The 12,054-nt window shown below is 46.5% G+C and overlaps 1 protein-coding gene across 1 annotated transcript in view; it reads right to left on the reverse strand.

The window, feature by feature from the left end:
* Positions 1-12,054, reverse strand: part of LOC309556168 (uncharacterized protein) — a 216,924-nt gene that overhangs the window by 106,268 nt on the left and 98,602 nt on the right. Inside the window, exon 14 of the mRNA XM_082258529.1 lies at positions 7,031-7,159. Within this exon, the coding sequence (XP_082114655.1) occupies positions 7,031-7,159 (129 nt within the window). The remainder of the gene's footprint in view (positions 1-7,030; positions 7,160-12,054) is intronic.

The raw sequence follows: 12,054 nt of genomic DNA on the forward strand, positions 1-12,054 counted from the left end.
TCAACCCTCTTCACGATCCTAAACCGGCATTTCCACGATTCATACAGTGCAGAGCCCCTTCTCTGCTCACAGCTAACAGCTGTCAAAAAAAAGAGGCAGCACAGTTTATCAAACCTTGAAATTAGACTCTGGCGCTTATAGGTGTATATACAGTATCTCACAAAAGTAAGTGCACCCCTCACATTTCTGTAAATATTTTATTATATAATTTCATGTGACAACACTGAAGAAATTAGACTTTGCTACAATGTTAAGTAGTGAGTGTACAGCTTGTATAGCAGTGTAAATGTGCTGTCCCCTCAAAATAACTCAACGCACAGCCATTAATGTATAAACCGCTGGCAACAAAAGTGAGTACACCCCTAAGTTAAAATGTCCAAATTGGGTCCAATTAGCCATTTTCCCTACCCGGTGTCATGTGACTCGTTGGTGTTACAAGGTCTCGGGTGTGTTAGATTTGGTGTTATCGCTCTCACTCTCCCATACTGGTCACTGGAAGTTCAACATGGCACCTCATGGCAAAGAACTCTCTGAGGATCTGAAAAAAAGAATTGTTGCTCTACATAAAGATGGCCTAGGCTATAAGAAGATTGCCAAGACCCTGAAACTGAGCTGCAGCACGGTGGCCAAGACCATACAGCAGTTTAACAGGACAGGTTCCACTCAGAACAGGCCTCGTCATGGTCCACCAAAGAGGTTGAGTGCACGTGCTCAGACAAAAGGTTGTCTTTTGGAAATAGATGTATGAGTGCTGCCAGGATTGCTGCAGAGGTTGAAGGGGTGGGGGGTCAGCCTGTCAGTGCTCAGACCATACGCCGCACACTACATCAAATTGGTCTGCATGGCTGTCGTCCCAGAAGGAAACCTCTTCTAAAGATGACGCACAAGAAAGCCCGCAGTTTGCTGAAGACAAGCAGACTAAAGACATGGATTACTGGAACCATCTCCTGTGGTCTGATGAGACCAAAATAAACGTATTTTGTTCAGGTGTCAAGCTTGTGTGGCGGCCACCAGGTGAGGAGCACAAAGACAAGTGTGTCTTGCCTATAGTCAAGCATGGTGGTGGGAGTGTCATGGTCTGGGGCTAGATGAGTGCTGCCGGCACTGGGGAGCCACAGTTCATTGAGGGAACCATGAATGCCAACATGTACTGTGATATACTGGAGCAGAGCATGATCCCCTCCCTTCAGAGACTGGGCCGCATGGCAGTATTCTAACATGATAACGACCCCAAACACACCTCCAAGATGACCACTGCCTTGCTAAAGAAGCTGAGGGTAAAGGTGATGGACTGGCCAAGCATGTCTCCAGACCTAAACCCTATTGAGCATCTGTGGGGCATCCTCAAATGGAAGGTGGAGAAGCACATAGTCTCTAACATCCACCAGCTCCGTAATGTCATCATGGAGTAATGTAAGAGGACTCCAGTGGCAACCTGTGAAGCTCTGGTGAACTCCATGCCCAAGAGGGTTAAGGCAGTGCTGGAAAATAATGGTGGCCACACAAAATATTGATACTTTGGGCACAATTTGGACATTTTCACTTAGGGGTGTACTCACTTTTGTTGCTAGCGATTTAGACATTAATGGCTGTGTGTTGAGTTATTTTTGAGGGGACAGTGAATTTACACTGTTATACAAGCTGTACACTCACTACTTTACATTGTAGCAAAGTGTCATTTCTTCAGTGTTGTCACATGAAAAGATAGAATAAAATATTTACAAAAATGTGAGGGTTGTACTCACTTTTGTGAGATACCGTATAAGTGTCCAGTGCTTCCCTTAAGCGATTTTTTTCTCATTTTCCTCCACTACTGAGCCAAACTTTAATCCACCAGTAAATCCAACCACAAGTGCTTACTCACCAGACGGCAATGACCTCTTAATAAATAAAGCAGATCAATATGCACTTTGTTTTATTGGAAAAGAAAGGATCACTTGGGATCCTCAAACTACGGCCCTCCAGCTGTTGCAGAACTACACATCCCATGAGGCATTGTAAAACTCTGACATGCACAGATATGACTAGGCATGATGGGAATTGTAGTTCCTGAACAACTGGAGGGCCAAAGTTTGAAGACTCCTGCACTACACTGTCAATATGCCGAATCACCAGGGATTTAAATCTCCACCTTTGCTCCACATCACCCAGGAAAAGTATTTGCACCTTTATCCAGCCCCAGAACACTCAACCCAAAGTGTGTATAGAAAACGCCACTACCCCCGTCTTGAACCGGAGGGTGCCTTTATGTCTCCATGCTTGGTGCCTTGATGGGACATCTCTGATCATCTGGGAGTGCTTTATTGTGCTTTGTTTTCATCTAATTTTGTTACAACTTATCCAACTTTGGAAGAACATCTTTGGGTTTCCTATTGTGTTCCCTATATTTGGGAGGATTATCTGACAGCAGTTGAAGCTACCCTGATTGGGTGTGCTCTCCCTACTATCTATTGTCACCGCAGGTGCTGGCTCTCCTCTTTATATCAACTCTAGAATTTCTACTAGTGTTCAAATGATTACGATATACAGTGGGTACGGAAAGTATTCAGACCCCCTTAAACTTTTCACTCTTTGTTATATTGCAGCCATTTGCTAAAATCATTTCAGTTCATTCTTCTTCCTCATGAATGTACACATAGCACCCCATACTGACAGAAAAACACAGAATTGTTGACATTGTTGCAGATTTATTAAAAAAGAAAAACTGAAATATCACATGGTCCTAAGTATTCAGACCCTTTGCTCAGTATTTAGTAGAAGCCCACTTTTGATCTAATACAGCCAGGAGTCTTTTTGGGAAAGATGCAACAAGTCTTTCACACCTGGATTTGGGGATCCTCTGCCATTCCTCCTTGCAGATCCTCTCCAGTTCTGTCAGGTTGGATGGTAAACGTTGGTGGACAGCCATTTTTAGGTCTCTCCAGAGATGCTCAATTGGGTTTAAGTCAGGGCTCTGGCTGGGCCATTCAAGAACAGTCACGGAGTTATTGTGAAGCCACTCCTTCGTTATTTTAGCTGTGTGCTTAGGGTCATTGTCTTGTTGGAAGGTAAACCTTCAGCCCAGTCTGAGGTCCAGAGCACTCTGGAGAAGGTTTTTGTCCAGGATATCCCTGTACTTGGCCGCATTCATCTTTCCCTCGATTGCAACCAGTCGTCCTGTCCCTGCAGCTGAAAAACACCCCCACAGCATGATGCTGCCACCACCATGCTTCACTGTTGGGACTGTATTGGACAGGTGATGAGCAGTGCCTGGTTTTCTCCACACATACCACTTAGAATTAAGGCCAAAAAGTTCTATTTTGGTCTCATCAGACCAGAGAATCCTATTTCTCACCATCTTGGAGTCCTTCAGGTGTTTTTTAGCAAACTTCATGCGGGCTTTCATGTGTCTTACACTGAGGAGAGGCTTCCGTCGGGCCACTCTGCCATAAAGCCCCGACTGGTGGAGGGCTGTAGTGATGGTTGACTTTCTACAACTTTCTCCCATCTCCTGACTGCATCTCTGGAGCTCAGCCACAGTGATCTTTGGGTTCTTCTTTACCTCTCTCACCAAGGCTCTTCTCCCCCGATAGCTCAGTTTGGCCGGACAGCCAGCTCTAGGAAGGGTTCTGGTCGTCCCAAACGTCTTCCATTTGAGGATTATGGAGGCCACTGTGTTCTTAGGAACCTTAAGTGCAGCAGAAATCTTTTTGTAACCTTGGCCAGATCTGTGCCTTGCCACAATTCCCTCTCTGAGCTCTTCAGGCAGTTCCTTTGACCTCATGATTCTCATTTGCTCTGACATGCATTGTGATCTGGAAGGTCTTATATAGACAGGTGTGTGGCTTTCCTAATCAAGTCCAATCAGTATAATCAAACACAGCTGGACTCAAATGAAGGTGTAGAACCATCTCAAGGATGATCAGAAGAAATGGAAAGCACCTGAGTTAAATATATGAGTGTCACAGCAAAGGGTCTGAATACTTAGGACCATGTGATATTTCAGTTTTTCTTTTTTAATAAATCTGCAACAATGTCAACAATTCTGTGTTTTTCTGTCAGTATGGGGTGCTATGTGTACATTCATGAGGAAGAAGAATGAACTTAAATGATTTTAGCAAATGGCTGCAATATAACAAAGAGTGAAAAATTTAAGGGGGTCTGAATACTTTCCGTACCCACTGTATGTATATGTTACACATGCGTTACAGCTCCTGAAGAAGCAGGAAAGCGAAACATGTTGAGTAACAAGCATTGTGACTTACACAGTTTGTCTATGTATAAGCATATGTGTATTGGATGAAACTATTTTAATGCTTCATCGGGGAGCAACTGTATACATTGTATCTTTTTTAAATTTTGATCTAAATAAAAATAGTTTTTACCAATATCTGTGTTGTGGCACCATTAAATTCCCTTTATCTATACTTGTTCAAAAATGATAAATGTACCTAGAACTAGACAGACATATTCAACTGGACTTTTTCTGTAATGGGGAAGACATTTGGTAATCCCTCCAACCCACTTCTTAAGCTCTAATGAGAAGTTCTCCTTTGAACTACAGAAGGGCATTGAACATCTTCAACTTTACAGAACAAGTCCAGTTGAATGTGACCAACTACTGCTAAATATAGACCTGGAAGAATAGGAAACCTTACCTAACAATCATTAATCCAGGTTATGGTATATCTAGTAGTAGTTGGTCACATTCAGCTCGACCTGTTCTATAATGTTGAAGATGCTTTGCAGTTTATTCAAGTGTCAGGAATATATTCTATCATTTAACCACTTAAGCCCCGGAAGATTTTACCCCCTTCCTGACCAGGGCCTATTTTGCGATTCGGCACTGCGTGACTTTGACTTTAACGGACAATTGCACGGTCGTGCGACGCTGTACCTAAACGAATTTGACGTCCTTTTTTTCCCACAAACAGAGCTTTCTTTTGGTGGTATTTGATCACCTGTGCGATTTTTTAATCATGCGCTATAAACAAAAAAAGAGCGTCAATTTTGCAAAAATAGCAACATTTTTCAAATTTTTTTATATGAAATTCCCCAAAAAAAATGTAAAAATCTAAATTTTTTAACATTTTCGGCCAATTTGTTTCATGCTACATATGTTTGGTAAAAAAAAAATCGCAAAAAGCGTATTTTGATTGGTTTGCGCAAAAGTTATCGCGTTTACTAACAAAGGGAAAGATTTTTGTCATTTTTGTTGTTTTTTTTTTAAACGCGGAATGGCGGCGACCTGCGATTTTTTTTGCGGTACTGCGACATTGCGGCAGACAGATCGGACCCTTGACTGACATTTTTGACACTTTTGGGGTTACCAGTGACATTACTACAGTAATCAGTGCTATACAAATGCACTGTTACTGTAAAATTACACTGGCAGTGAAGGGGTTAACTTTTTTTTAGAGGGAGGGGTTAAGTGTGTCCCTAGGGGCGTGATTCTAACTGTGATTGGCTGTGGCTTGAGCTGTAGGAACAGTAATCAACGTTCCTACATAGTAGAACCGTATGATCACTGTTTCTACACAGGGGAGTATGACAGGCGGCTGTGTTTACATCAGCCACCTGACTTTCTCCCTCTGCAGCGACGATCGCCGATTGACCGGCAGACATCGGGTCCGCCGGTCACACGCGCGGGGGGGGGGTCCGTGACCACGCGGGAGCGGGAGCGCGCCTCCGGGGGTACGCACTCGCTCCCTAGACCCTCACAGGCTAGCGACGTAGATCTACGTCACTCTGCCTGTGAGGGGCTGACTGCCGACGTAAATAGTCGTGCGGCAGTCGGCAAGTGGTTAACATCTCTACCCTGGTGATTCAGCTTCAATTCACACTATGTAAATACAACGTTTAACACCTCTTACAGACCTTCAGACCCTAAAGATCAGATAATGTAACTAGGGATCGACCGATTATCGGGGGCCGATATGCAGTTTTCCTGATATATCGAAATTGGCCCATGAGGTGGCCCATATTGCTGATATTTCGGGAAAGTGCTGTACAGGAGTGATGCCTGCAGCTAGAGGCATCACCCCGGTACCGGCGTCCATAGCCGACGGTCGGCTGTCTTGTAATGACAACAGATGCGGCTGAGAAGCCGCTCGGCTGTTATTACAAGGAGCGGCAGGGGACGCCCCACCCCCCCCCCCCGCCGCCTTCCGCGGCTCGCCCCAGGTCTCCTGTCCCACTGGAAGACCCGGGCAACCAGCCTGCACAGCCGCCGAAGAGAAGACCCGATCAAAGCTGCATTCGGCTCTGATCGGGTTTCCATGTAAAAACCCGTAAGTGATGTCATGACTTCACTTCCGGGTACTCTGCACCAAATTCCAAAAAATTACGGCATTTAAAACAGACAAACTTAGCGTTTTGAATGCTTTTAAGTGCAGAGGAGGGGTTTGGGGTCTTTTAGACCCCCAGATCCCTCCACAAGAGTACCTGTCAAAAAAAAAAAACATTTTAATGTACGAAAATATAGGCCAATATCGGCTGATACCGATATGTGATGACCAAAATATCAGTATTGGTATCGGCAATAAAAAAACAATATTGGTCGATCACTAAATGTAACTATTGTAGAACAGAGTGATTCCACAGCGTTCATATCTCCAGTCCTGTTTTTGGACACTCAACACCTGCCATGACACATTCCAGGGTGACTGGATGAAGATGACCAAGTTACCCGTTGACAGAAAATGCTGGGGTATGGTCCTGATTCTCATTAGAACTAAAGATGTGGTTGGGATAAGCTTTGAAACATCTTTTACAGAACAAGTGAAGTTGAATGCGACTGTCTACTGCTAGCTATAACATTTATAGCTAAGTGGCAGACGTTCAATAGAAGGAACTCAATAACGCTCTCTGTTCCTCCAAATTTCTGTAAATAGCAAAATCTGATGCCATTGCTGAGATCCAAGAGACCAGTTGACAAGGATCAAAGCATCCTGGATCGCATACAGAGGTGCGAAGGAGGCACAGGATAGGGTACAAGGAGGACCCCAGACTGCCCTGCTGGTTAGTATATAGTTTATGGCGTATGACTTACCATTCTTGTAGTACTTGAAATATTAGCATTGTGCTCTAGAAGAAGCCTGACGATTTTCACGTCCTCCGCCTCAAAGTGAACCGAGTCTTTTGTGAGTGCGGCAGATAGATGCAGCGGAGTCTCTCCCTCCTGGAAAATGAATATAGCCGTTAGCGTTCTTCCTTTTAACGTTGCATGAAATTATAGATAGGTACAGGAGGGGAATTACAGGTGCTCCAGAATCCTTTGTTTGAGCAGAAACATTTATTATTCAAAGGCCACTATGGAATGCAACTTGCTTATGTTCATAGGTGTGGGCAGCCTATTGCAGTAGGGTGTGCACCCCAAAGCTGAAACACCCATGTGTGTGTGCGTGTGCGTGTGTACAGTATGTGTGTGTGTGTACAGTATGTGTGTGTGTGTACAGTATGTGTGTGTGTGTGTACAGTATGTGTGTGTGTGTGTGTACAGTATGTGTGTGTGTGTGTGTGTGTGTGTACAGTGTGTGTGTGTGTGTGTACAGTGTGTGTGTGTGTGTGTACAGTGTGTGTGTGCGTGTGTACAGTATGTGTGTGTGTGTGTGCGTGTGCGTGTGTACAGTATGTGTGTGTGTGCGTGTGTACAGTATGTGTGCATGTGTACAGTATGTGTTTGTGTGTGCGTGTGTACAGTATGTGTGTGTGTGTGTGTGTGTACAGTATGTGTGTGTGTGTGTGTGTGTGCGTGTGTACAGTATGTGTGCATGTGTACAGTATGTGTTTGTGTGTGCGTGTGTACAGTATGTGTGTGTGTGTGTGTGTGTGTACAGTATGTGTGTGTACAGTATGTGTGTGTGTGCGTGTGTACAGTATGTGTGCATGTGTACAGTATGTGTGTGTGTGTGCGTGTGTACAGTATGTGTGTGTGTGCGTGTGTACAGTATGTGTGTGTGTGTACTGTGTGTGTGTGTGTGCGTGTGTACAGTATGTTTGTGTGCGTGTGTACAGTATGTGTGTGTGTACAGTATGTGTGTACAGTATGTGTGTGCGTGTGTACAGTATGTGTGTGTGTGTGTACAGTATGTGTGTGTGCGTGTGTACAGTATGTGTGTGTGTGTGCGTGTGTACAGTATGTGTGTGTGCGTGTGTACAGTATGTGTGTGTGCGTGTGTACGGTATGTGTGTGTGTGTGCGTGTGTACAGTATGTGTGTGCGTGTGTACAGTATGTGTGTGTGTGCGTGTGTACAGTATGTGTGTGCGTGTGTACAGTATGTGTGTGTGTGTGTGTGCGTGTGTGTGTGTATGCACCGATCACCCATAACATTATGACCACCCACCTAATATTGCGTATGGCCCCCTTTTTGCTAAAACAGCCCTGACCCATTGAGGCATGGACACCAAGGTAACATCCACATTAATGGCAGGACCCAAGGTTTCCCAGCAGAGCATTGTCCAACGCATCACACTGCCTCTGCTGATTTGCCTTCTTATACTGCATCCTGGTGCCATCTTTTCCCCAGGTAAGTGACGCACACTCACCTGGCCATCCACATGATGATTCAATTGCTCCGTAGTCCAGTACTGATGTTAATGTGACCATTCTAGAAGCTTTTGGCTGTGGACATGGGCTACTATGGGCTTCACAGCCCCATACACAACAAACTGTGATGCCCATTTTTTTCTGCTTTCACCACATCAAATTCATGGACAACATGTTCTCTTGCTGTCTAATATATCCCACAATTTTCAGATGGCATTGTGGATGAGTCAGTAGGACAGTGGAGGGTGTCAGTCAAAACAAACATTTTAAAATGTATTAAAACATGGACAGTGTCAGTAGGGCAGAGGATGGTGTCAGTAGGGCAGAGGATGGTGTCAGTAGGGCAGTGGACGGTGTCAGTAGGGCAGTGGATGGAGTCAGTAGGGCAGAGGATGGTGTCAGTGAGGCAGTGGATGGTGTCAGTAGAGCAGTGGACGGTGTCAGTAGGGCAGAGGACGGTGTCAGTAGGGCAGAGGACGGTGTCAGTGAGGCAGTGGATGGTGTCAGTAGAGCAGTGGACGGTGTCAGAAGGGCAGAGGACAGTGTCAGTAGGGCAGAGGACAGTGTCAGTAGGGCAGTGGACGGTGTCAGTAGGGCAGTGGACGGTGTCAGAAGGGCAGGTGATGGTGTCAGAAGGGCAGAGGTTGGTGTCAGTAGGGCAGTGGACGGTGTCAGTAGGGCAGTGGATGGTGTCAGTAGGGCAGAGGACGGTGTCAGTAGGGCAGAGGATGGTGCCAGTAGGGCAGAGGACGGTGTCAGTGAGGCAGTGGATGGTGTCAGTAGAGCAGTGGACGGTGTCAGTAGAGCAGTGGACAGTGTCAGAAGGGCAGAGGACAGGGTCAGTAGGGCAGAGGACAGTGTCAGTAGGGCAGTGGACGGTGTCAGTAGGGCAGTAGATGGTGTCAGTAGGGCAGAGGACAGTGTCAGTAGGGCAGTGAATGGCGTCAGTAGGGCAGAGGATGGTGTCAGTAGGGCAGAGGACGGTGTAAGTAGGGCTGTGGACGGTGTCAGTAGGGCAGAGGACGGTGTCAGTTGGGCAGAGGACGGTGTCAGTTGGGCAGTGGACGGTGTTAGTAGGGCAGTGGATGGTGTCAGTAGGGCAGAGGACGGTGTCAGTAGGGCAGAGGACAGTGTCAGTTGGGCAGTGGACGGTGTCAGTAGGGCAGTGGATGGTGTCAGTAGGGCAGAGGACGGTGTCAGTAGGGCAGAGGATGGTGCCAGTAGGGCAGAGGACGGTGTCAGTGAGGCAGTGGATGGTGTCAGTAGAGCAGTGGACGGTGTCAGTAGAGCAGTGGACAGTGTCAGAAGGGCAGAGGACAGGGTCAGTAGGGCAGAGGACAGTGTCAGTAGGGCAGTGGACGGTGTCAGTAGGGCAGTAGATGGTGTCAGTAGGGCAGAGGACAGTGTCAGTAGGGCAGTGAATGGCGTCAGTAGGGCAGAGGATGGTGTCAGTAGGGCAGAGGACGGTGTAAGTAGGGCTGTGGACGGTGTCAGTAGGGCAGAGGACGGTGTCAGTTGGGCAGAGGACGGTGTCAGTTGGGCAGTGGACGGTGTTAGTAGGGCAGTGGATGGTGTCAGTAGGGCAGAGGACGGTGTCAGTAGGGCAGAGGACAGTGTCAGTTGGGCAGTGGACGGTGTCAGTAGGGCAGTGGATGGTGTCAGTAGGGCAGAGGACAGTGTCAGCAGGGCAGAGGACAGTGTCAGTAGGGCAGTGAATGGCGTCAGTAGGGCAGAGGATGGTGTCAGTAGGGCAGAGGTTGGTGTCAGTAGGGCAGAAGTTGGTGTCAGTAGGGCAGTGGACAGTGTCAGTAGAGCAGTGGTTGGTGTCAGTAGAGCAGAGGACAATGTCAGTAGGGCAGAGGACAGTGTCAGTAGGGCAGTGAATGGCGTCAGTAGGGCAGTGAATGGCGTCAGTAGGGCAGAGGATGGCGTCAGTAGGGCAGAGGTTGGTGTCAGTAGGGCAGAGGTTGGTGTCAGTAGGGCAGTGGACGGTGTCAGTAGGGCAGAGGATGGTGTCAGTAAGGCAGAGGTTGGTGTCAGTAGGGCAGTGGATGGTGTCAGTAGAGCAGAGATTGGTCAGTAGGGCAGTGGACGGCATCAGTAGTTTCTTTATTTTTAATATTTTTTTTAAATGTTTTAATTATTTTTAATTATTCTTTTTACAATTGTTAGGAGCCTCCTAGGGGACTTTGGTGAAATATCAGAGGCCTAAACAGAGGTCATACTTTTGAGACCAAGAAAGGGAATAAGGACAGATTCTCTAGTCCCTTTGAGAAGTGTGCTGAGGGATTACTATTGATTCACAAACCGAAGCATAGTAAACACAGTTCACTATGCTTCAGTTATGAAAGCACACAGAAGCGATTGGTACTGATCACTCACTGTGTTCTTTCACAAAAGGAAGGGGCCGTTAAATGACATATATCCCGGCCCTTTCCCCTGCTCTTCATCCTAAAGCATCCCCCACAGCAGCCGGTGGGAAAGGAGAGGAGGGGATCCAGAACCGCTGGGGGAGGGGGGGGCAGTCAGGCATCAGGGGGAATCAGTGCCACATGGGGTGATTATGGTGTGCCTAGGCACACCTGGCACACCCTATGCGCACTCCAATGCCTATGTTACAGTTTCACCTAAAAGTAGTATGTAGTGCAGTGATGGGAAACCTGCTAGCTTTTAAGGGCCTTAACCGCTTGCGACTGCTCACAGTATATTTACTGCGGCAGTCAGCCCCTCACAGGCAGAGCGACGTAGGTCTACGCCGCTAGCCTGTGAGGCTCTGGGGAGGCGCGCTCCCGCACGGTCACGGACCCCCCCCCCCCGCGCGCATCGGGTCCGCCGGTCACTCGGCGATCGTCGGGGGAGAGGGAGAAAGTCAGGCGGCTTATGTAAACAAGCCGCCTGTCATTCTCCCTGGTGTAGAAACACTGATCACACGGTTCTACAATGTAGGACCGTTGATCAGTGTTCCTACAGCTCAAGCCACAGCCAATCACAGTAGAAAGCACGCCCCTAGGGACACACACAGCCCCTCCCTCTCAAATAAAGTTAACCCCTTCACTACCAGTGTATTTTTACAGTAACAGTGCATATATATAGCACTGATTACTGTAGAAATGTCACTGGTAACCCCAAAAGTGTCAAAAATGTCAGTCAAGGGTCCGATCTGTCCGCCGCATTGTCGCAGTACCGCAAAAAAAAATCGCAGATCGCCGCCATTACGCGTTAAAAAAAAACAACAAAAATGACAAAAATCTTTCCCTTTGTTAGTAAACGCGATAACTTTTGCGCAAACCAATCAAAATACGCTTTTTGCGATTTTTTTTACCAAACATAGGTAGCATAAAACAAATTGGCCGAAAATGTTAAAAATGTTGATTTTTACATTTTTTTGGGGAATTTCATATAAAAAAATTTGAAAAATATTGTTATTTTTGCAAAATTGTCGCTCTTTTTTTGTTTATAGCACATGATCAAAAAATCGCACAGGTGATCAAATACCACCAAAAGAAAGCTCTGTTTGTGGGAAAAA

This window comes from Pelophylax lessonae (genome assembly GCF_965119305.1).
Source record: "Pelophylax lessonae genome assembly, chromosome: 5".
NCBI lineage: Eukaryota > Metazoa > Chordata > Amphibia > Anura > Ranidae > Pelophylax > Pelophylax lessonae.